General features: G+C 34.8%; 6 protein-coding genes and 2 pseudogenes across 9 annotated transcripts; 3 read left to right on the top strand and 5 right to left on the bottom strand.

Moving 5' to 3' along the window:
- The first annotated feature begins 34 nt into the window (after nt 1–34).
- LOC111311678 (Pentatricopeptide repeat (PPR-like) superfamily protein) lies at nt 35–2308 on the top strand. The gene has a single exon (XM_022911276.2). The coding sequence runs from the start codon at nt 191–193 to the stop codon at nt 1826–1828; it is 1638 nt and encodes a 545-aa protein (XP_022767011.2). The 5' UTR covers nt 35–190; the 3' UTR covers nt 1829–2308.
- A 345-nt stretch (nt 2309–2653) lies between these two features.
- Nucleotides 2654–5565, bottom strand: LOC111311679 (bifunctional nitrilase/nitrile hydratase NIT4B-like). 2 transcript variants are annotated; one of them, XM_022911278.2, is made up of 6 exons: nt 4818–5565; nt 4426–4608; nt 4044–4076; nt 3783–3902; nt 3159–3440; nt 2654–3022 (listed from the first exon to the last, which is right to left on the bottom strand). In XM_022911278.2, exons 1-6 carry the CDS (start codon nt 5233–5235, stop codon nt 2859–2861), a joined length of 1200 nt encoding a protein of 399 aa, XP_022767013.2. In that variant the 5' UTR covers nt 5236–5565; the 3' UTR covers nt 2654–2858. The 2 variants fall into 2 exon arrangements, with proteins under 2 accessions (XP_022767013.2, XP_022767012.2); XM_022911277.2 differs by having other exon boundaries at nt 3783–4076; nt 4818–5563.
- A 205-nt stretch (nt 5566–5770) lies between these two features.
- On the bottom strand, nt 5771–7226 carry LOC111310965 (bric-a-brac protein). Its single transcript, XM_022910344.2, has 2 exons — nt 6837–7226; nt 5771–6351 (listed from the first exon to the last, which is right to left on the bottom strand). Exon 1 carries the CDS (start codon nt 7054–7056, stop codon nt 6868–6870), a length of 189 nt encoding a protein of 62 aa, XP_022766079.1. The 5' UTR covers nt 7057–7226; the 3' UTR covers nt 5771–6351; nt 6837–6867.
- Nucleotides 7227–7278: 52 nt separating this feature from the next.
- LOC111310964 (IAA-amino acid hydrolase ILR1-like) lies at nt 7279–9664 on the bottom strand. Its single transcript, XM_022910342.2, has 5 exons — nt 9205–9664; nt 8834–8959; nt 8424–8738; nt 7918–8046; nt 7279–7813 (listed from the first exon to the last, which is right to left on the bottom strand). Exons 1-5 carry the CDS (start codon nt 9556–9558, stop codon nt 7439–7441), a joined length of 1299 nt encoding a protein of 432 aa, XP_022766077.2. The 5' UTR covers nt 9559–9664; the 3' UTR covers nt 7279–7438.
- A 605-nt stretch (nt 9665–10269) lies between these two features.
- LOC111311676 (IAA-amino acid hydrolase ILR1-like) lies at nt 10270–12730 on the bottom strand. Its single transcript, XM_022911273.2, has 5 exons — nt 12185–12730; nt 11819–11944; nt 11397–11711; nt 10912–11040; nt 10270–10798 (listed from the first exon to the last, which is right to left on the bottom strand). The coding sequence occupies exons 1-5, from the start codon at nt 12527–12529 to the stop codon at nt 10424–10426; spliced, it is 1290 nt and encodes a 429-aa protein (XP_022767008.1). The 5' UTR covers nt 12530–12730; the 3' UTR covers nt 10270–10423.
- Nucleotides 12731–15230: 2500 nt separating this feature from the next.
- Nucleotides 15231–16691, top strand: LOC111310963 (secoisolariciresinol dehydrogenase pseudogene; annotated as a pseudogene). 2 transcript variants are annotated; one of them, XR_016341308.1, is made up of 2 exons: nt 15231–15381; nt 15740–16691. The product of XR_016341308.1 is annotated as a secoisolariciresinol dehydrogenase pseudogene, transcript variant X1 (transcript). The 2 variants fall into 2 exon arrangements; XR_016341310.1 differs by having other exon boundaries at nt 15246–15381; nt 15467–16691.
- A 4256-nt stretch (nt 16692–20947) lies between these two features.
- LOC111310582 (secoisolariciresinol dehydrogenase pseudogene) lies at nt 20948–21799 on the top strand (annotated as a pseudogene).
- Nucleotides 21800–22353: 554 nt separating this feature from the next.
- Nucleotides 22354–23943, bottom strand: LOC111310962 ((21S)-21-acetoxyl-apo-melianone synthase SDR-like). Its single transcript, XM_022910337.2, has 2 exons — nt 23799–23943; nt 22354–23341 (listed from the first exon to the last, which is right to left on the bottom strand). Exons 1-2 carry the CDS (start codon nt 23936–23938, stop codon nt 22558–22560), a joined length of 924 nt encoding a protein of 307 aa, XP_022766072.2. The 5' UTR covers nt 23939–23943; the 3' UTR covers nt 22354–22557.

Here is a 23943-nt window from a genome sequence, read left to right as displayed (position 1 = left end):
CTTCTTCCGCTTCTGTTTAGTTAGACTTTATGTCATTAAAGATTTACGAATAATTTTTTCCTACCACGTCACAAAGAAACAAATTTAAGAGGCGAAGTAAAGCGCAAAGCCGCAGTCGCACCCTCGCTGAATACGATTCTGAGTAAAAGGAAAGAAAAGCCATGCGGGGCAGCAAACCTTGTTCCCTCCAATGCCAGTTTCCGTCCGTCATTTCCCCAACGCTCTCCCTTCTCTCCCAACCCTTCTTAGGTCCTGCAAAACCCAAAACCAGCTCTACCAAATCCATGCCCACATAATTAAGAAAGGCCTGCACCGAGACCAATTTCTCATCAGCCTTTTCATTTCCCTTTCCACTTCCCTCTCTTACTCCACTTCCATTTTCAATAACCTTTTCCAGCCCAGCTCTTTCCTTTGGAACTCTCTCCTCAAAGGGTACTCTAAAAAATCCTCTTTTCTTCAAACCTTCTCTCTTTTTATCCGTATGAAGAGCGAGGGTGGGCTTCCTGATAAGTACACTTACCCTTTAGTGATCAAAGCTTGCTCGAGTGAGTTTAAGGCATGGGAAGGGAAAATGCTTCATGGGTTGGCTTTAAAAAGTGGAAGCAAAGAAGATGTTTTTGTTGGGACAAGTTTGGTTGACTTTTATGTGAAAATTAAGGAAATTTTGAATGCCAGGAAATTGTTTGATGAAATGTTGGAGCGAAATGTTGTGTCTTGGACGGCTTTGGTTGTTGGGTATATTAACGTTGGTGATTTTGTGGAAGCGAAGAGAATGTTTGATTTGATGCCGGAGAGGAATGTGACTACGTGGAATGCTTTGATGGGTGGGTTGGTCAAAACAGGGGATTTGGGGAATGCTAGGAAAGTGTTTGATGAGATGCCTGAAAGGAATGTGATTTCTTATACGACGATGATTGATGGATATGCGAAGGCTGGGGATACGGCGTCGGCGATGTTTTTGTTTGAGCAGGCTCCGGAGCGAGATCTCGTTGCATGGTCTGCCATGATTTCGGGATATGAACAAAATGGTCGGCCTAATGAAGCTGTCAAGATTTTTATTAGAATGGGAGAAATGGATGTTAAACCCGATGAATTTGTTTTGGTTAGCTTGATGTCGGCTTGTTCTCAGGTCGGTAGTTTGGAATTGGCTAGGTGGGTTGATTGTTATTTAAGCCGGAGTGAAATTGATACTAGGCAAGCACACGTTTTGGCAGCTCTTATAGATATGAATGCGAAGTGTGGAAACATGGATAGAGCAGCTAAGTTGTTTGATGAGATGCCTAAACGGGACGTAGTGTCATATTGCTCTATGATACAAGGATTGGCTATTCATGGCCGAGAGGCTCAAGCTATTGAGCTTTTCAATAGGATGATAAGCGAAGGGCTGATTCCAGATGAAGTAGCCTTCACTATTATTCTGAATGCTTGTAGCCGTGCTGGGCTTGTTGAGGAAGGTTGGCATTATTTTGAAATGATGAAAAATGAGTACTCTATGGTGCCGATACCGGATCATTATGCTTGCATGGTTGATCTCTTAAGTCGGACAGGATGGCTAAAAGCAGCTTATGATCTTATAAAATCTATGCCCGTGGAGCCTCATGCTGGTGCTTGGGGCGCACTTCTTGGAGCCTGTAAGTTGCATTGTGATGTTGAGTTAGGGGAGTTGGTTGCTGCTAGGCTGTTTGACCTAGAGCCTCTAAATGCTGCTAATTATGTGCTGCTGTCCAACATTTATGCTGCGGCAGAGCAATGGGTGGATGTTTCTCTTGTGAGGAATAAAATGAAGGAGCGGGGTGTGAGAAAAATACCTGGTTGCAGTTGGATTTAGTTCATTACATGAGTTTGTTATTGTCCAGCATGACTGCAATATGAGGATTTAATTTTTCCAGTTCCATAGGCTATCAGATTTTTGAAGTATATGATAAGTATAGTATAATGACAAAATGATGATGTGCAATCCACTATGATGAAGGAAAGGTTGCTGGCATTGAAACACCTTTTTTTAGAGATGTTGAGTGCTGGGGTATGAAACCAAGAATGAAATTATGCTGTGGAATGCTTTCATTTTGAATCATGGTTTTCTTGAAGGAGAGGGTTTTCCTATTGAGGCCTTTTGGCATGCCTCTCGTTTGAATCACTTCATATTTTAATATTTTCCTTTCAACCTTTTAAGTTGTATTTTCCTCACTTTTTTATGCATAATAGTCCAGTAGATTTGTATGACTTTAGAGATTTCTTATAGAAAGCTGAGCTATTTCTTCTGTACAAAAATTTCTTATATAATTCAAACCCAAAATGCTTGCGTTCAACAGTTACAGAAGTCATTTAAGAATTTGCATCACATGATTATTGGTTTAGAGATCGATGGATTATTAACACTTTCTGGAGAGTTGTGCAAAAGGTAAAATATACATTTTGTTGGGAACATATTGAAAGCACCTGCAGAAGTCTCATTGGCATCTTGGTTGATCCATGATGGTTCAAAAACTCTTCCAACTTAGAACGTTCTTTTTTTTCATTTTCGGTACTAGAGAGATTGGATAACAGCACAAAATGAGGGAGGAAAACAGAAATGGCAACAAAAAGATTAAACGGATGTCCCATTTTAATGACTACAGCAGCATTTTATGACTGCCACTTAGAAACATTTCAGTTAGTAATGACTTCATCCCATTCATTCATCGACTGTGGATATACAGTATGTTGGCAACTTCACAAGTTTTGTAATAAGGAAGGGTAACAAAAAGAAACTGTGCTCTGTACATTTTCAAAAACATTAAAATATCGGCAGTCAGGAAAGTCTAAACTAGCTCTTAGCTGTGAGGAGCATAACAATGCAATTCTAGAGCTAAGTTTCCTTACAGACCAGGTGACCACAACAAATCATCAAGAGCTTCTGTTTTCACGGCTGTTGGAAATAGAACTGGATTGGGTCTGTTTGCAGCACAACCAAGAGAATCTGGTTCCAGACTATGTCCTAATTCACTGAATTCTAGTTTTGCTCGATTTATCTCTTCAAGATCTAGAAGCATGAGATAATATGTTAGACTTCAATGAACAGGGAAGGTAGATGCAGCAAGATTAAGGTATCTTCATATATGATCAATGTCAAAAAAAGTTATCCAGTTATGATTATAAATATTAATAGGAATCCATACCTAGATCAGCTGAGATAAGGGACTCTCCTTGGTAATTAGGTCCTGCCAAAATGGTCCCTGATGGAGAAACAATAACACTGCCCCCGCTGCACATTATTGTGTCCAATGATAAGTCACCATTTGAATCTCCATCTATGCATTTGAGTGGCAGAGGATAGTCCTTCCTCCGGCAGAATTGGTTGGCAGATAGAACAAAGCAACTGCCCTCTATTGCAATGTGAATCATGGATGCTCGCCATTCTTCCCTAGCATCCGCAGTTGGTGCACAGTATATTTCAATACCTGTGTATATGTTGGTAGAAAGTTTGAGAGAAAAAGAGATAAGAAATTTGTAATGGAAGAATGGCAAGCTCCAGTCATAGAAAAGAATTATTCTGTCAATCAAGACAAATTATGTGATACATAACAGCACTGCTAAGTCATCATTCTCTAGTCATAGAAAAGAATTATTCTGTCAATCAAGACAAATTATGTGATACATAACAGCATTGCTAAATCATCATTCATGGTACACAAACAAATGCCCTTGTCTACATTGTATTTGCATGGTGAATCTAGCAGAAAGCAATGAACAAAATAGACTTTACCAAGGATTCCTCAACAGGCAACAATGATAAGTTGTACCTTTAGCATACAATTCAGTTCTCAAAGATGGGATCCTATTGTCCCAATAGAGAAGGCCACCAACTTTCCCAATTGTTGTCCCATATAATGGCAATGATGATTTCTCTCCAGAACACCACACTACACATTCGGATGCAATTGGCATTAGCTTCCGATGTTTTCCAAGATACTGTCCCATGGAATCAAAAAACAGAATTGTACTAAAGAGATAGAATCCGGTTCTCTCCACTACTCCCACTACTAAATGAACTTTATATTTACCAGCAATTGTTGCAAGTCTATCGGCTTCAGGACCTGTACACACAAAAATAACCAATACAAAATTAGGGACGTGATGGATGGAAGGACATCTCAAGTTCAGCTTACAACATAATAAAAGTGCAATGAGTAATCTATCTTAAAACCAATAAATGATTGCATTTCGAAGTCTGCCTTATTTAGAATCTAAATGCAGCGTCAAGTTTTAGAATCTGCTAATCATTTCTCCCCTCTGCTACTCTCAAATGATTGCTGAAGTCAAAAAGTTCAATTCATTTCATTCTTAGTTAACAGTATATGCATTTAAACTCCATAACTGGTTTTAATTACTTAAATAGAAACATGTCAATTGTACAAATCGGTTTGAAATGAGAAGAGCTTGGACCTGGGACCTCAATAGCAGAGGCATGATACTTGAGAAAATCCTCATTATCTTCAGTTGAAGTAGCAGAAACTGGCAGAGACTCAAATGAAAGACCCCTTGGATATCCACCAACAAATGCTTCTGGGAAAACAACTAACTGTGAACCATATGCAGCTGCCCCGGCTATTAGCCTCTCTGCTTTATCTACTCATTGCAAAAATAAAAAAAATAAAAACAAGACTTTTAATTATAACAAAAAATGGAGAAAACTGTGGACCACACCATGAAATGGGTAGGGACATTTTATAATTAGCAACCCAAAGAAAAAAAAAATGGGGAAAGGGCCCAGCTAGATTTAAACAAATTTCCCACCAAAAACCCTAACAAGAAAAACTACTGAGTCAACTCGGTACCTAGTGTGGCTGGAGTGTCAAAGAACACAGTGGAAGCTTGAACCACTGTAGCCCTCACTCGACCCTTTGCCATGCAGCCAGGGGAAGAAGCGATTACGCGACTAGGGTGGCTCATGGGGTCGGGTAGGACTAAGTCGGGCCGGGATTGTTGAAGGAGCCATTGGATGGTTTGGCCGTTGGTTCGGTGACCCATTTCCCGCGTCAACCGGAAAAGGCCGGAACAGCAAGTTAAAGGTATCCTGATCCGCCTGTCACGACCTTCTACTTTGATGTGGCGGTCGGCGCCCTTGTTACGGCGTCGTTTCTTGATGGGTTGAATAGAAGCGGGCCCAGCTTCTTGTTCTCCATTTCCTGGGAGGAGGGATTGTTGTTCATATTCTAGTTGTTGTTGGTCCACTGTTCGAGTTTGCAAATCCATTTTGGATGATTTCCCTTTTTTTTTTTCCTTCAAGAGTTGGGTTTTGTGAGAATATTTGTCCTTTGCTTGCTAATGTTGTTTTTGGGAGAGGCAAGCAAAAGAGAGTTGTTGTAGTAAATAATGATGAATGATGTCTGAATTGGCAGTTGCCAGGTGGTGAAATCAGTCATTTGCGTGTGGTTTTAATGAGAGTACACTTTTTTTTTTTCATTTTTAATTATTCATACAAGTCCATGTAAAACTTCCTACATTGAACATTAAATCTTGCTAAGATATAACAATCAGAAAATTATATAACATTGGAGGTGTATTTTTTTTTTTTATACGATGAATAAGTTTTGCTAGAATGTTTCGTGAGCATTTGATAGGCTGAACCAGTGGTTGAAACCAGTACATTCGACGAACAGAAGTGAAATGGAACGCACGGTTTGCACCAGAAATGTTCTTACCATAGTGGTCACCCAATTGGTTTGCCTAGTCAAACCATGCCAAAACGCTTCTAAGGCAGGACAGAGACTGATCAAACAATGTACCATAGCCTTACAACGTCAGCAGTTATGTCATATATGGATGCAATACCGAACACAGCATTTCGAACTTAGCATCAAAGGGGAAAGTTTTAACATTTTGGAACCTAACTTGAAAAAAGCTCTACTTTCCTCTCATACAGGCTGCAAATTTTGACATGGATAGAACTTTTAAATGAACATGATATAAACATCAATAGTTCAGTAGCAGAGACAACTGCAGTTTGCTGAACAAAAAGCTAGCAGGGCAACTTAGGATCTAAAGCTTAACAGAACACTCAAGCAAATGAATCGTAAGCAGTGGAGAATGAAGATTATGGACAAACATCTTTGCTTATTTATTCACTAATGAACAATAAATTATCGTGTCTCTTTGGCACAAATGTTCTCATGGAAAATAATTTTTCCAATAGACATTCAATGCAACCAACAAAACACCAACATGACTTTCATAATCATAATCCCTCTTCTGAATGCAGGTAGGAAGGACCTTTTCATATTTTCAAGTAAATTTCCCAAAAAATTCTCCATTTAAAACGTTCTAGTGATTCTCATGTCTCGCATTGCTCAAAACTGAGTTTACCAAGTCCTGTGGAAATAAAAGAACAAGAATTTACAATAGTGAACATAGATAAAACATTAGCCATAAAAAGGTTTCCTACTCATGAACTTGAGATCATCCAAGACAACTTAAAGTGACCATGTCAATTTCATCCAAGTTCCAAGTTATAACTTTGGACATAAAAAAAATCCAGAAAAAAAAAAAACCCATTTCTATCTAATTTGTATCTATACCAATGTATCAATCACCCACAAACTTGAATAAATATTTTTCATATTCACCACCAAAATTACCAGCGTCTACAAACAAACAAGAAAATTGAAAACCAAATTAATATTGTCAAAAAAACCAATGAACTCAAATTACTGGAAAATACGAATTAATCACCATACTTTTCAAACAAGAGTAACCAGTAGAGAAAAAGCTCCAAAGCTTCATTTTCTTCAATGTCAAGCCAAAATTCAGAACCAAACCATGAATATAGAAGTCTAAAAGGGTTCCTTTTTCCTTACTCCCTTGGCTGTTTTCTCTTTTGGGTGGTGACTAATCGTCAAGCATTTTTCTAAGTCGGTCTTTGACGTATTGGCTGCGGGCTTTGGCGCGTTCCTGTTGAGGACCAACATTTACAAGGGAGAGGTAAGCTCCGGCGGCCATTAGTGAGGCTCCGGTGAGGCAAAAACCGATTGTTACTGCTAGTTGCTTCGCCGTTGGTGGATATGACCAAAGCACCATTTTTGGGTTTTTTGTCCGGTTTTTTATTTTCTGTTTGCTTTTTCACTTTCACTTGCGGCTTTGGTTTTGCTATGCTTTGTCCTTTCTCGGTTTGCCTCGGGTGTAGTTAAAATGGGCTTAACCCAGTAAAATTGGCAGAGCTTTGCTTGAAATTGGGCCTAGCTCTTTCCAAAATGCAAATGTATGAGATCCTTAAAAGTATATCCTTAGTTTTGTTAACCAATACTTAATTTGCTAGGACTTTGGAAAAAATTTTATTACATATACTGTATCTGTTAAAAAGATAAATAAACATCTTGCCAATTTCCTTCAATCTGGATTATAATGCTGCTGCTGATGATGCTTATTATGTCTAGCAACGTTTACATTGATGTCAAAGCTCTCAATTAGTTGCAACATGGGTATCCAAGTATGAAATTGCAACAGCAGCATTGAGAGCCGCTCCAATAGGAAGAGCCTCTTCATCGATAAAGAAGTAAGGTGAGTGCAATGGCTGATCTGATTTCATTGTCTCGTTCTTTATCCCAATCACATAAATTGCAGCTGCAGTCTTCTGAGCAAAGAGACTGAAGTCTTCTGCTCCCATAGTTATAGGGAGGAGATGGACGTTGGTTTCTCCAACAAGAGTTTTTCCCACCTTCTTTGCATGTTCGTACAATGCTTCATCATTGACCATTACTGGATACGGCAAATGTTTGTCTTCCATAAAGTCCACCGTTGCACTGCATTGATGTACTGCTGCTTGCATTTCTATGATCTGTAAGTGGAGCACAGTCATGTTTAGAAAATTTTTCACACTTAAATATGGGGTAGTGCTAAACAAATCTATGGTCAGAAAATGAGAAAGAGAGCATGCCTTACCTCTTTAATCCTTTTTTGGAGGTAGGAAAGACCTTCACTAGACAAGCTCCTAAATGTTCCAGTAAATCTCACAGATTCAGGGATTATATTGCCAGCTCGACCTCCCTCTATTGAACCAACTGTTACCAACTACATCATTCCAAAATGAAGTTTAGACTTTTGGCTCTTGATTGTTGCTAAAAGATTCATTATGATCAATTTCAATTTTCTACTGTTATGGCGATTCTCAAATTTTGGAAAAATCTCTTTACAGACGGCTGGAATTTGGCACTACAAAACATGCTAGCTTTCAGGCCTAGTCAATTCTATTTCCAATCCAATGATCCCAATACAATGGTCCATCAATAGCCTTTGTTCCATGTTTGGTATTCTAGGTGACATATAGGTTTCAATTGCTGCCTAATGATGTTGACTAAATCTATCTTAGCAAACTGATAGTTCCGTGATCAAGTCCTATGAGATTACCATCTTAAAAATATCTTCAGCAATGGAAGTCAGAAAATTACCATGGCCTCGAGCGGATCTGTCTCTCTAGATACAATCTGTTGGAGAGCAAGGACAGCAGAGCAAGCTGCAACAATTGGGTCCTTACTCAGATGAGGGCTTGATGCATGTGCTCCTTTTCCCTGAATCCTAGCAGAGAACAGCCCAACACCGGCGAGCATTGGACCGGACCTTGAAGCAATAGCACCCGTAGGTACTTGCGGCAAAACATGTATACTAAGGATTGCATTAATATCATCTAGGACGCCATCTTGTAGCATATAGTAAGCACCAGCATAACCCTCTTCACCAGGTTGAAAAACTAGCTTCACCGTTCCCTTAAAAAACAATGTTGAAGCAAAATTAGCCCACAAGAGAGAAAAAGGAACTAAGATTTACAGGCAATTGCAAAGAGCCTATGTAATATGTATGCCTTCAGTAAATCTCTTCTGCTCTGAAGTAACTTGGCTGCTCCAAGTAGCATTGCTACATGGGAATCATGACCACAAGCGTGCATCTTCCCATCAACTTTGCTCTTGTGCTTCCACTCCACTAATTCCTTCAAAATGTAAGGTCAATTACAAGGTATAAGACATTTGTCATCTACAGCAGATCAGTACAGAAAATAAAAATGATCCAGGGAATTATCCAATAGCCTGAAAAGAGATATTCTATTATGAATTGCATCAGGAAATTATAGACAGCAACAGCTTAAACTCCTATGGGTAGGGCTACTTTATGGTGCCACTAACCTTAGCAAAATGATCAATGAGACAAACCCTCAGAGAGAAAAAGAGAGATAACCTGCAAAGGAAGGGCATCCATGTCTGCTCTGAGACCGAAGACTGGTTTTGCACCAGTCCCAATATAACCTACCACGCCAGTCTTAGCAACAGGCCAGTTATAACTGATCCCAAGAGAGTCTAACTCATTCCTGATGAGTTCACTGGTCTTGTACTCTTCAAATCCTAGCTCTGGGTGCTCGTGAATTCTCCTCCTAAGCCCTCTCATCCACTCAAAAAACTCAGGCTGTCTTGCAGATTCCAACAACTCTTGACTAAGCAATTGAAGTTCTGATCCAGAACGAGTCTCCAAGGCCAGAGCTTGGCATATAATTGTTGAAACTACAAAGCAGAAAAAAAATTCCATTGAGATCATGATTTGCAAAGCCAAGGAACCGTGACATTATTCTCGGGAAATTTTAAAATGAGAAAGTTTGTTTGTGGGTCCTGTCCATAGTTCGGAGCTTTGTGTAATCCGACAATTTTAAGCGCAAACACACCAAATATATATATTAAATAAAAACACAAAAATGTTACCGTTTAAAATTTTTTAAAAAATTTTATGAGTTTATAAAAATAAAAATATATATTTTATATATATTTAATATGATACAAATTCGGCAAGAATATATTAATTCTCAAGATATATTTTTGCTTGCTATCCTGTGATAGCTGGTGCTAGCCCGACTAGCCTGCTTTGCTTCAAACCTTTAACCGAGTGCCATATACGCCATACAAATTTTTACTACTGTATTTAACTTCTATACCGCAGATCAGAACGAGAGCCCTAAAGGTTTGTTTAATTTGGCAAAAACTATCAACTTTGAGCTCAATAGGCATCTGCTACTCTGAAGTTTGAATGATACTTCATAGGATATCAACTATTATTCGAGCAAATCCAACAAACTTCCCTCACATTCTGCCATGTAGCAGTAAGTTGAATATGTAACCTTTTTTTAATTTTCTTTTTTCAAAACCAATTTAAGAATTTTCTCATATGCCAGCTTTTTTAAGCTTTAATTTATGTAAGGACATTCCTCAAGTTGCAAGGATTACAAACATCTAATCTAGAACATAACAAATAGCATTTCGGCCTAGGTTGATTTATAGGGCTATTCCTCCTTATTCTTTCACACTTAAAATTTGTCAAACAGTGCAAACAAGCATATTTTCCAGCAATTTGCTGTATAAAAGCAAATGCTACTTCTGTCTTTTCCAATATACATTTATGTCAAATCTTCCTATTGAGCTACAAAATGGCTATCCAAGTATGAAACGGCAACAGCAGCATGAAAAGCTGCTCCAATAGGTAAAGCCGATTCATCAAGAAAAAAATAAGGTGAGTGCAACACTTGGTTTGATTTCAAGGTTTCATTCCTTATCCCAAGCCCAAACATCACAGCCTTAGTCTTTAGTGAGAAGAAACTGAAGTCTTCTGCGCCAGTAATTTTTGGATGAAGCTGCACATTACCTGCTCCAACTAAGGTCTCACCAACCTTCTTTGCATGTTCATACAATGCTTCATCATTACTTAAAACGGGATAAGGCAATGCGACGTCCTCCAGAAAGTCTAATGTGGCAGTACATTGATGCACAGCTGCTTGCATTTCTATGACCTGTATATGGAACATATATAGACAATTATATAGTACACCTTCTATTTCCTCATTCATTGTTAACTCAGCAACTCGCAAAATTCTGAAGATTGAGGAATGACAGCATGCTTTACCTCTTTAATCCTTTTCTGGAGGAGGGGGAGTCCTTCATTAGTCAAGCTTCTGAAGGTTCCACCAAATCTCACTGAATCTGGGATCACATTTCCTACTTTACCTCCCTCCACGAACCCCACTGTCACTACCTGCAAGATTCAGTGCAAGCTGATTAAAATTATCTATCACTTTCACTATTGATGCTAGATGTTTATCCAAACTGTTTCTCTGCATTGTCCCTCAAACATTGTACCCTATGGTTCAAATTCAAAGTGCTCAATAGGATTGTAGCCAGATATTGAGTGCTATCTTTCAATTTGTCTAGGAAGAGAACCCCATCGACAAAGTAGTTTAACGAACAGAGGTGGCTACTTCATATTTTCAATACTAGTAATGGCTGGTACTATAACTGAGAGTGCCTATTACTATTAACTGAAATTGATGGTCGTATGAGAGCGCTATTAAGAGCACAACGTCAAAGATTTCAAGAAGGATAAAATATTACTCTAGCCTCAAAAGGATCTGTCTCCCGGGAGACAATCTGCTGGAGAGCAACAATGGCAAAAGAAGCTGCAAGAATTGGGTCCCTATTAAGATGGGGAAGTGCCGCATGTCCACCTTTTCCTTGAATTGTGGCTGAAAAGCGCCCAGCTCCAGAAGTCATTGCTCCAGGCCTTGAAGAAAGGACACCGGTAGGATATGCTGGCAAAACATGTAAAGCAAAGATGGCATCTATATCATCCAGAGCACCATCTTGTAACATATGGTAAGCACCAGCATAGCCCTCTTCCCCAGGCTGGAAAACTAGCTTTATTGTTCCCTTCAACACAGGTCAAAATATGTCAGCATCCACAGGCCACAAGACAGAAAAGCATAGTGTTTTTGCAGTTTCCATCATTGATGATATAGCAACAGTAAACAATCAACCTTTAATTCATCTCTTTTTGCCTGAAGTAGCTTTGCTGCTCCAAGTACCATTGCTACATGAGAATCATGACCACAAGCATGCATCTTACCATCAACCTTGCTTTTATGCTCCCACTCTACTAATTCCTTTTTAACAGTAAGAATATAAGATCAATAAAAGGTCAAGGTGTCAAACAAACAGTAAAGCAACATCATTAGGATAATCCAAAAGAAAACATTTGGTGTCAGCTGCAACATTTTATGAGCGAAAGATCACAAAGTGTCTTGTAACCTCATTTCCTTAAGACAATTTTGAGTATTGCATGAATTTGCTACAACCAGGTATAAAGTTAAAAGCAAAAAGAAAACATAGGGAATAGAAAGGACCCGAATAGGGAGGCCATCCATGTCAGCTCTGAGAGAGAAAACCGGTTTAACACCAGAACCAATTGTAGCAACCACCCCAGTTTTAGCAACCGGCCATTTGTGGGTAATCCCAAGTGAGTCCAACTCTGTCCTGATGAGTTCACTTGTCTTGTCTTCTTCAAATCCCACCTCTGGGTACTCATGAATTTTCCTCCTAACCCCTATCATCCATTCAAAGAACTCAGGTTTTCTTGCAGATTCCAACAACTCTCGAGTCAAAGGCTCCAGCTCTTTGCCAGACGGAGTCTCCAGGGCCTCAAATTGCCATAGGAAAGTTGAGAGTACTAAACAAAATATAAAACCCATGAACTTTAGCTGGGCTAAGTTTGGAGAGAAATTTGGAGAATTGGAACAGAAGCGTCTCTGACTCCCCTTGATCTCGGGTGTGAAAGGAACTTCTTGGGACCGCGTGTTGGAATCATCGGTAGAAGGACATCGATATCAGCTTGGGCTTTGATTTGGACACTGCATTTGGATCTTGAAAGTCGCATATTTTTCTTTGCCAACGGCCCTCTCTCTCTCAAAACTTTCTATTATAATTTTGTAAGTGTTTAATTATAATAAAAAATTATATAAAAATTTATTACTTATATTTTATCTAAAATTTTAATAAATCTCACATAATTTTAAATGTTTACTTATAAATAATATGCTACCAATAATCACTGCTTAGTAGTTTTCCTATTAATTTTTTTGATATACAAGCTGATAGTTATTAATTACAATTTTAATTTTCATCAAATAACTTAATAATATTAATAGAAACCTCAGCTGACGTCCGAATATTTAGTTCAATTAATTAATACAAAATCATTCAAATAAAAAAGTTTAAATTTCCCTTCCCAGATGGAAAAACCCAGTAATCCCAGCTTTTCCTGAAAAGAACTGTGTAGTCCATAAATTTGACTTTCTCATTTCAAATTTGGAGTATATATGGCATGTAGCTGGAAATGAATAGAAGCATAGAACTACAAAAGATTATTTTTTTTCTTGCCAATTGCTAACACTGATAATGATTTACTTGAATAAGTTTTCTTTTGCTTTTGGACTTCGTATTATGGCATGATGAATGTTGTAAATGGTAAAGAAAATAGACAGCTCTGTTTTGTTTGGGGTATCTACCTTGCATATAAGACCTGTGTGTTTAGAATGCTTTTGTCTTTCCATCATTTTCAGCAATAACAGATTCAGGATTGATCTTTAATGATGGCAAAATCTCACAATGAAATAAAAAAAAAAATTATCTATCATCTTTGTGATAATAAATACAATGAATAAAAATATAAATAAAAATACAAAAAATTTATAATGATTTACTTAAGTGAGAGTTAGGTTCCCTTATAATTGCGACAAAATTTTTATGATGAAAAAGAGATTATAAACGAATAAAATTACCCTAACATGAAGACTAGATCATGGACATGGACAGACCAAAAAATTTTTATAAGACTACATATTTGATATGTAGTATTGTTGTATAACTTCATTAAAATAAAAAAAATTAAAGAAAATTTCTAGCTTACGAGCATTCGTTTCTTTTTTTTTTTTCTCTCATTTTAATTGTGTAAAAAGATCATATATTTTGCGGAAAATATCCCCCAAAAAATAAAATATTTCAATAAGTTATGCTTGATTATTATAGTTAAAAAATAATTTTCTTATATTACTAAAAAAAAAAAACCAGATATACGAGTATACCTTATCTTTTAGACGTATATTATAGTATCCATAATTACTTTCTTTTTTTCAATCAAAGTGAGATAAAAGCAAAATTTAATAAATTTTAACATTATTTTTCAATAATAATAATAATACTTAATTTTTAAAATTTCAACTTAAATGTAGATCCATTCCCTACCCTATACCGAGCAGAAAGTTAGAAAAAAAAAAAAAAAAACTCAACAGAAAACAAAAGATGTTTTTAATTCATACGTAGTTGATTCCAAATTAAAAAGCTATAAAAATGTTTTTTTTTTTTTCTAAGCAAATTTTTTTGTGGAAAGAGTTACGTCAATACCAAACTAATTAGATTCTAAGGCCTGTTACTTTCATTTACCTACTAATGGGCCAACTTGGGCTTCCTAAACAAACATTGCTTTTCTTGCTAGAAAGAAAATAAGAGGAAACTGTTAAAAAAAAAAAGAAGATAAAGATAAATTACTTATCAAAATATATTAGTATAATAATACAAGCAAAGTAAAAATAAAATAAAATTATAGTAAATTTAATCAAAAAAATAAAATTATAGTAAATTTAATCAAAAAATAAAATTAGAAAGAAGAAAGTGATAATATGTGCATGTGTTTTATTTTTTTCTTCTTTTTATTCATTTTTTAATAAATTAGAGTAGTATTTATCACGCATTTCTTTCTTTTTTTTTTAATAGAACTCATTTCTTCTTAAATAACAGCATTTTGTCTTGCCATTAGTAAGGTGCTTAACCATCCAATCTAATGTATTGTAGAGGGTGATAGAAGCCTAACACGTAATAATCATATAATCCTAATAACAATAATTTTAAAAAATACTTAATTTAATCAAACATTTAATATCTAACATTAAATGAAAGTTAGTTCCATTACTTGCTGTAGCTAACTTTGCTTGATAAGGCACTAGCTGGCTTTTATTTTATTTATTTTATTTTATTTTTAGATTTTAGGCGTTTGGGCTTTAGGTATAATGAATTTTAGACATTTGAGTTCTTGGCAAGTCAAATTGATTTGTTGGATTAATATAAATTTAGGTTTTTTTTTTTTAATGTATAACAATAACTTTTAGTTTTTTTTTTTTATGGATTTCATGCATTTTTTTTTCTTTTTATCCTTTACTATTTTTCTTAACAAAAATGTTATTTTTTTTCTATGTAAAACAAAAATTGTTATCCAAATATACGTATTAGTTCTATAAATTTATAATTTTAAAATAGAGGGAAAAGTTGGGTCTTTTAATAAAAGAAAAAAAAAAGAGAGAAAATTTTAGAATAAATATTATCTTTGCAAATATATATATATATATATATATATATCTGTGCATCTTTCCTTGTTATCACAAGCCACTTGAAACAGAGACTTGCAAGAAGTCAGTTCTCTCTAATTTTCACTTGTCTAGAAAGTAGGAACTATGGCAGCTTCATCTTTTATCTCAGCAGCCACAAAAAGGTGAGTTTCTCTTCGTTTCAGTCGTTTGATTATCTAACTTTTCCAATCTTTCTGTTCTTAATTTGAATGTTGTGCTAATGATCAGATAAAATCTGGAATGATGTTCAAGTATCTTAAGCTACTGCTATAGTTGACTGGAAACTCATTTTAAACTGATGGTTAAGCTCATGTTATTTATGAAAGATCACCTGCAATCAAGTTTCTTGGGTCCATCTCCCTATCAAATGAAATTAGACCCTTGATTGGATCGCTTGGTTAACCCTTTTTTTTTTCGTGGGATATATGAATATGAAGCATATAAAAAATGAAACCCAAAAAATAAATGACTTCCATTATCGTATTCAACCATCATCTGCAGGCTGGCAGGGAAGGTAGCTCTAATTACTGGTGGCGCAAGTGGTATTGGGAAATGCACTGCTAAAGTTTTTGCACACCATGGAGCCAAAAATTGTGATTGCTGATATCCAAGATGAATTGGGCCATTTCGTTTGCGAGGACATAGGCCCTTCGAACTGTTCCTACGTGCACTGCAACGTTACAGATGAAGATCAAATAAAAAATGCTGTTGACAAAGCTGTTGCTACTCATGGCAAACTAGACATCATGTTCAACAACGCTGGCATAGTTGATCCTAACAAGGCTCGCATAATCGACAATGAGAAATCAGATTTTGAACGTGTTCTTAGCGTAAACGTTACTGGCGTTTTCCTAGGGATCAAGCACGCAGGTAGGGTGATGGTTCCTGCTCGAAGTGGTAGCATAATTTCAACTTCTAGCATAAGCTCGACACTTGGTGGTTCTGCCTCACATGCTTATTGTGCTTCAAAGCATGCTGTCCTGGGACTCACAAGGAATGCTGCTGTTGAGCTCGGGCAACTTGGGATCAGAGTTAATTGCTTGTCTCCCTACGCTATTGCAACGCCTTTAGCGACGGAATTCATCGGGGCTGATGATGAGGAGCTCGAGAAAGGGATGGGTTTGTTAGCTAACCTTAAGGGTCTGACTCTTAAGGCAGAAGATGTAGCAAATGCGGCTCTTTATCTAGCGAGTGAGGATGGTAGATATATTAGTGGGCACAATCTCTTTGTAGATGGGGGCTTTAGTGTTGTTAATCCGTCATTCCACTTGTTCCAATACCCGGAAGAGTAAAATATTTCAATTATTTCAGAAATTATTTAAAAACAAAATTCTGAAATCATCAATTTTTTTAAAAATTGTTTTATGATCATGAAATCAATTAAATTCGAACAAAATTTGTAACATCATTAATTATATTATAAATAAAATTTTGGATCGAGTTTTTTTTTAAATGTTTATTTAGTTTAGTTTCTCTTGTATTATACGATCAACATTTCATCACTTTGGTTAGTTACATTAATTAATTATTTGTTCATTTAAAAATATAATTATTTATGTAGTCCAAAATAGAAATTACAAAATAATTTTGAAAAAGACCTCAGCCCACATTCTTATCATCTTAGCTAAAGCCCACAAAAGAATCCCATGTCATTCTGGGTAATGGTGGATTCTCCTCCTAACCCTCTTTAACGTGTCAAAAAACTCAGGTTCCTTGGCAGCGTTCAACAGTTCAGGTGTGAGCTAACCCAGGTCCGATCCAGAATCATTCTCCGTACTCCCCTTCGAAGGACATGAAAATCTTGAAATTGCAATGATGATAGTTAACAAACAAAGCCACCCCATTGACTTGAAAGAGGGAGAACTGAAAACAGATAACATAAGATATTTTTAATTCATGCGTCGTTGATTCCAAATTAAAAAGCTATAAAAATGTTTATTTTTTTTATTTCTAAGCAAATTTCTTGTGGAAAGAGTTAGATCAACACCGCACTAATCAGATTTTTAGGCTGCCACATTCATTTACCCGATAATGGGCCAACTTGGGCTTCCTAAAGAAATATGGCTTTTGTTGATATTAGTCATTTAACTATTGAAAGAAATAAAAAACTTAACCATTAGGTTCTTGCCAAGTATTACAAAGTTTGAACTCAATTTATGTTGTTAATTGAGAAGATCAAGTTCGACTCGATAATAGCTAATTAAAGTTAAAGTATATTCATTCAACCAAGTATTAAAAAGTTTAATTTACTTCATTAATTGAGAAGATTAAGTTCAATTCGATAATAAATAATTGAATATCAGTAACTCATGTGTTAGTTGTTAACTAATGAGTAACTCGATTTGTTTACGTGATACCAAATTAAAGTAATTATATTATTTTTTGATTATTTACCTTAACAAAATAAGTGATTTGATTATAAATATGTGTAAGGATCAAATAAAATAGTATATTTATAATAAAAAGTAATTTGAAAACAAAAAAAAATTTGTAAAACTAATTATAGCTAATTAAAAATATATTGTAATTTATTAACAATAAGTGTAATAATAACCATACTTAGTAATATATATCATTTTGTGTTAGTTAGCATCAAATGGTAATTTGATAACAAATTAAATGTAAAGTGTAATCAGAAATGTGATAATATCATTTATAGTAACCTAAAGTGATAAAAAGTAGAAATAGGTGTGAACAATGATAAAAAGTAATATTATTATTTTGTGTTATGTAAATAAAAAATTAAGTAATTTGATAACTAATAGATTTAAATATAATAAAAATTTATATTTGATATATTATCATTATATAGATTTTATATACTATCAATGAATCAAATGATATTGCATCATCAACGACTAAACATAAAATTTTACAAGCTCTTAAAATAAAAACACAAAAAATTAAATTTTAAAAAATTATAATTGATGAGGAAGAATTATTTGCTTTATTGATAGTATATAAAATTTTTATATTGATAGTGTATTAAATATAAACTCATATAATAAAATATAAATCCAAAGCTTGATTCAGTTGGTTTATATAATAATCCTTAAGATGTGATATATAATAAGACTAAAATTTGAATATTAATATTTACAAGTTTACTTTTTTCTATTTTTTTCCTCAAAATTCAATCTTTTTTGTATAAAAAATATACACAATCTCAATTAAATTGTCATAATTAACTTTTTTTTTGTTAAATTTTTAACTTTGACAGTTATTATTTAAAATATTTTAATTAATTAAATTTTGCATAACATATATATAGAAACTAATACAATCAAAGTTTTTAAAATATATTTTCATATTTTTATCAATAATAAATATAAAAAAATAAGAGGTCAAAGTTTAAAATTTTGACTAAAAAAATCAAAATATGAAAATTTTATTGATAACAAATAAATAATTTGATATTACTTTTTTTTTTCACAAAAAAAGTAATAATAAACTGCATTAATGATATTACTTTAATTAAAAAGAGTAAGAAAATAAATAATTTGATAACAAATAAAAGCAAAAATAATTAAATATAGTATTACTGTTTTCTTTTATAACATATAATAACAAATTAATTATTACTACTTTCTATTACCGCATATACTAACAAATTAATTATTACTATTTTCTATTATATATATAATAATAGATTAAATAATTTGATAATATATGAATGTAAAAATAAAAATACAATATTATTACTTTTCATTAGATGAAATAATAAATTAAATAATTTAATAATATATAACTGTAAGTGTAACAAAAATAATAATCCTATCTTTCAATAACAAAAACTGTAAACTTAAGTAAAATTAATAGTTAAAAAATTTTGCTTTCTTTTCTCAATCATTCACTGCCGTGACAACGATAATCATGAGACATTAGAACCGTATGCTATGCGCTCCATAAAGGAAGAACAGATGGGGGTGGGAGAAGCTTCCCAAATTCTAAATGCAAAATTTGAAGTTTGAACCTCACTATCGAAGGCATTCCCTGCCACACGTTCTAGTTTTGCATTTTTAATGAAAGTTCAATCCTTTTACCGATAATCGCACCGTATAATAATGGAGGGTTGAAGTTTTCATTTTAATTATTAAAATTAAAATTTGATAATATTAAATATAAAAAATTAATTAGTACCTTTTGGAAAATATTTATTTTTTAATTTTTTCAAAAAGAAAAATAAATTATTAACTTGTCTATATAAATAATTATATTATTATACGAGCATCTTTCCTAATCATCCGAAAATATTGAAAGATCACTAGGCTCATGAAGCAGAGAGCCTTGGAATAAGAAGTCAGCTCTCTGATTTTCATTTTCTTGGATATAGGAACCATGGCAGCTTCACCTATTATCCCAGCAGTCACAAAATGGTGAGTAAAAAAAAAAAAATGCAGCTAAACTGATCAAGTTAATAAATTCTCGTACTTTCAGTCATCGGATTATCTATCTTTGCAATATTTTGTTCTTTGAATGTTGTTCTGATCAGATGAAGTCTGGAGTATTGATGTTCAAGTTAACACAAATCTTCCATTTTGGTCTCAAATTCTCATTTTTGTTTACCTTTGTTCCTAGAGTACTTAGATCTGAGGGGTTTGGATTGGATAAAAGCGATCCAAGCTCCATTTTTTAAAATAATTCCCAGCTGAAATATGAAATATATATGTGGGGTGCTGCCTGTTTAATTACCAGGGGGCTCCACTGTACAGGTTCAAACTCAAAAGCTCTATATAGTTAGCAATAGCATAACAATGTTAAAGGTATTCAAGAATCAAGGTGAAGTTGCTTTGATCTCATATACGAGCAACAGGAAGCTCAGTTTCCAGGCTTGATATGTTATGCAGAGATTGGGCCCAGCACTCCCATTTTCTACTTCTGGCTTGAAGGACCCTACAAATTGGGTCCAAAATTATTCTTCTGATGTACATTTTTCTCCATTCAATGAACTAGGCATAATAAAAAACAAAAAGGTCTTAAAAATCTGCACATACGTGACTGGTGGGAGAAAATTTGAGTAGAAATCTTAAGTTACAGCTATAGTACTCTTCTCTCAAGAGGAAAGCCAATTAGCATTCGATTATCCGGGTATAATTTTTTAGCAAAATCTATTTTATCATCTGTCATTCGACTATCTATTTTGAAAGCCTTCCAACTCCAACTGATTCTTTTATGTCTTGAAGTAATCTTCTTGATTATAGAATTTTCCGTAACATTTTAATCATTACGTTTTTATTCTATTGATTAAACATTATGTCTAATTAATTATCTTTCACTATATTTTTGACAATATTCAAACAGTAGTACTTTTCTTCCAAGAGGAGAAAATATGGCCAATTACCAGTTGTTTGGTTTGCTGGAAACACATTTTTAACTGTTAGTTTAAGCTCATGTTACCTAAGTTGAAAAAAATTCTGATATATCAAGGACTACGGCTTATAATAAATGGCTGTCTGTCTTCTATCAAAACTTCTTTTCAAAAGATAAAACGGTGAGGGAGATCATGTCAGGCTTTCAAAGCAGACACATTAATCCAATAATTCGAATGTCAACAATTTATGAACCTGCAATTAAATTTCTTGGATCCATCACCCTAGCAATAAAATCTGGTACCCTTGGTTGGACCGCTTGATAAACCAATCTTTTATTTTATTTTTTATGGGATAAATAAATATGAAGCATAATAAAAAAATGAAAAAAAATAACTACATGACTTATTCAACCATCATCTGCAGGCTGGAGGGGAAGGTAGCTCTAATTACTGGAGGAGCGAGTGGTATTGGGAAATGCACTGCTAAAGTCTTTGCACACCATGGAGCCAAAATTGTGATTGCTGATATCCAAGATGAATTGGGCCATTCCGTTTGCGACGACATAGGCCCTTCGAACTGTTCCTACGTGCACTGCAACGATACAGATGAAGACCAAATAAAAAATGCTGCTGACAAAGCTGTTGCTACTCATGACAAGCTAGACATCATGTTCAACAACGCCGGCATATGTGATCCCCACAAGGCTCGCATAATCGACAATGAGAAATCAGATTTTGAACGTGTTCTTAGCTTAAACGTTACTGGCGTTTTCCTAGGGATCAAGCACGCAGGTAGGGTGATGGTTCCTGTTCGAAGTGGTAGCATAATTTCAACTTCTGACATAAGCTCGGTACTTGGTGGTGCTGCCTCACATGCTTATTGTGCTTCAAAGCATGCTGTCCTGGGACTCACAAAGAGTGCTGCTGTTGAGCTCGGGCAAATTCGGATCAGAGTTAACTGCTTGTCTCCCTACGCTCTTGCAACGCCTTTAGCGACGAAATTCCGGGGGGTTAATGATGAGGAACTTGAGAAGAAGTGAGTTGGCTAGCTAACCTTAAGGGTGTGATTCTCAAGGCAGAAGATGTAGCAAATGCAGCTCTTTATCTAGCAAGTGAGGAGGGTAGATATATTAGTGGCACAATCTCTTTATCGATGGGGGTTTTAATCTTAATCCGTCATCCCACATGTTCCAATACCCCGAAGACTCTTGAGTTCAACATTTTGCTTTTAATTAGCTTGCAATTAAAATTGTATAAATTATTAAGGTTGTATAAAAATTTAATTAGGATGAAGTTTAAGATTCATTATTATGATACTTTAAGAATAAAATCTTGATTGTTAGATCAATGTATGAAAATGCGTACTTAAAGTTTTCAAGAAAGAGACACATCTTAATTAGAATTTTCCCTTAATCATTAAAATATTAAAACTCTATTAGTATATTTTAATTTTAAATAACTTTTGTTTGGTGATTTTGATTGTTGATAAATCACTTAAGAGTGCTACTTTGTTCTGATGCAACGAGTGGCTGGTTTTTCTTTTGTTTATTTTAATCTCTATCTTATTTTGTATATTTTTACTCTTCTGTACAATCTTTGAAAATGAAGAAAAAAATTATAAATACTAAAATAAAATCTTTTAAGAATAATTCATGATTGCATGAATCGGATTTATATAAATTTCAGATTCGGATTCTTTATATTTATCTTCTATTAATATAATCTTTTTTATCTTTGCAAAATTTTTAATTTACTTGTCATGTCATTTAACCTTGTCAAGAAAATAATAAAAAACCTTCCGGCAAAATGCACCTCGATTGGTAGAGGATTGCATATTTATTTCAATAAATAGGGTCCCAGACAATCTTAATTAGAATTCAAAGTCACCTCTGTTCATGCATACAACCCATCCATTGTTTAAAAAGCAAGGATCTCTAGCAAGACCGAACACACTCACAACCTTATTTTGTACTGTAAGAGACACTGATCAAATTGCAAATTTCCCAATTTATGGAACAAGGTTAAAAGCATTCATCATGGTAGGATTCACAATGCTGAATCCTCCATCCAAAATAAGGTTGACTCCACTCACATAATTTGCATCATCACTAGCCAAATATAGCGCAGCTTGTGCCACTCCCTCTGCTTTCAACACTTTCCCTTTGAGGTTCCCCACTGCACTCGAAATTGCTTCTACTTTTTGAACATCACCTTCGGTAGGCGCAGACATGGGAGTGGCAACAATAAAAGGTGAGACACAATTTACCCTTATACTATATTGGCCTAGCTCGGCTGCCAAGTTTTTAGCTAGTCCCACTATTCCATATTTTGATGCTGTGTAAGCATGGCTCGCCATCCCTGCAATTGCTGTGGTAGCGCTGGCAGTGAAAATTATACAACCTTTACGCTGAGGGATCATGACTCTAGCAGCATGCTTGGATCCTAGAAGAGCTCCGACCAAGTTTACTCCAACTACGAGATCTAAGTCTGATTTTGTAGTTTCCAAGATGCTGCCTAACGGACGATCGAAGACGCCTGCATTGTTGTACATTATATCAAGCTTTCCATGTTTGGAGATGGTGGTGTCAACCACGTTGCTGACATCGTCTTCATTTGAAACGTCACAGTGGATGTAGAAGGCATTTTCACCAAGCTTGTCGGCAATGGCTTGTCCTAGGCTATCTTGGATATCGGCAATTACGACCTTGGCACCATTTTCATGGAAAAGGCGAGCTGTGCTAGCTCCAATGCCACTCGCGCCACCAGTTATGATTGCTACTTTGCCTTCTAACCTTGAAAATTTTAAGAAAAAGGAGCCGAGAGTTAACAGAATATTGTATTCAACCCAAAATGATTAACTTGAGAGGTTATGAATTGCCTGTAAACCTCAAATTTGAATATGTAATAAGTTGAAGTAAGATCTGATAATTCCTATCTATATTATATCAAATACATATAAAATAAAAAAAAAATCGTATCAAATTCGTATTGATATATAAACATAAAAATATATATTTTTTATTTTTTTCAAACTCTGTAATTTTTATTAAATTTTAAATCATATAATTTTATATCTTATTTTTTATCATTTTCATATCGTCCCATTCCTAATTTGAGTGACAGAAACATTAATAATTTCTCAAATGCCAATTTTCTTTCTCAATGTAAGGGACTTTACAAATAAGCCTACTGGCCTAATTTTTCCGTTTCAAAGTAAGAAGTAGAGAGAGAGAGATCATTGACAATTACCTTCTACGAGGTGATGCCAAAGAGGAAATTCCAGGATTACTCATCTTTTGCTCAGAAAATGCAGTATTCAGCATAAAGGAGAATATGAAACAGCGTTTGAGGAGTTTATAGTGATTCCAAGCCAAGAATTTATAACCCATAAAAA

Source organism: Durio zibethinus, chromosome 1 (genome assembly GCF_047325235.1).
Source record: "Durio zibethinus cultivar Kanyao isolate XHJ-2024 chromosome 1, ASM4732523v1, whole genome shotgun sequence".
Lineage (NCBI taxonomy): Eukaryota > Viridiplantae > Streptophyta > Magnoliopsida > Malvales > Malvaceae > Durio > Durio zibethinus.
The sequence above is the reverse complement of the archived record's forward strand: the minus strand, read 5'-3'. Positions and strand labels throughout refer to the sequence as shown.

Bases quoted from the DNA above. Each gene is read 5' to 3' on its own strand.
- LOC111311678 (XM_022911276.2), top strand. From the start codon at position 191: ATGCCAGTTTCCGTCCGTCATTTCCCCAACGCTCTCCCTTCTCTCCCA.
- LOC111311679 (XM_022911277.2), bottom strand. From the start codon at position 5,235: ATGGATTTGCAAACTCGAACAGTGGACCAACAACAACTAGAATATGAA. The intron at 4,609-4,817 runs GTACCGAGTTGA...TGCAATGAGTAG, and splicing joins TGACACTCCAGCCACACTAG to ATAAAGCAGAGAGGCTAATA. The intron at 3,441-3,782 runs GTACAACTTATC...ACATATACACAG, and splicing joins AACTGAATTGTATGCTAAAG to GTATTGAAATATACTGTGCA.
- LOC111310965 (XM_022910344.2), bottom strand. From the start codon at position 7,056: ATGGTGCTTTGGTCATATCCACCAACGGCGAAGCAACTAGCAGTAACA.
- LOC111310964 (XM_022910342.2), bottom strand. From the start codon at position 9,558: ATGATCTCAATGGAATTTTTTTTCTGCTTTGTAGTTTCAACAATTATA. The intron at 8,960-9,204 runs GTTATCTCTCTT...TACATTTTGAAG, and splicing joins TGGATGCCCTTCCTTTGCAG to GAATTAGTGGAGTGGAAGCA. The intron at 8,047-8,423 runs GTAATTTTCTGA...GGAATGATGTAG, and splicing joins CAGATCCGCTCGAGGCCATG to TTGGTAACAGTTGGTTCAAT.
- LOC111311676 (XM_022911273.2), bottom strand. From the start codon at position 12,529: ATGGGTTTTATATTTTGTTTAGTACTCTCAACTTTCCTATGGCAATTT. The intron at 11,041-11,396 runs GTAATATTTTAT...TGAATCTTGCAG, and splicing joins CAGATCCTTTTGAGGCTAGA to GTAGTGACAGTGGGGTTCGT. The intron at 10,799-10,911 runs GTAAAGCATGCT...TTCCATATACAG, and splicing joins TCCAGAAAAGGATTAAAGAG to GTCATAGAAATGCAAGCAGC.
- LOC111310962 (XM_022910337.2), bottom strand. From the start codon at position 23,938: ATGGGTTATAAATTCTTGGCTTGGAATCACTATAAACTCCTCAAACGC. The intron at 23,342-23,798 runs GTAATTGTCAAT...AAAATTTTCAAG, and splicing joins TTGGCATCACCTCGTAGAAG to GTTAGAAGGCAAAGTAGCAA.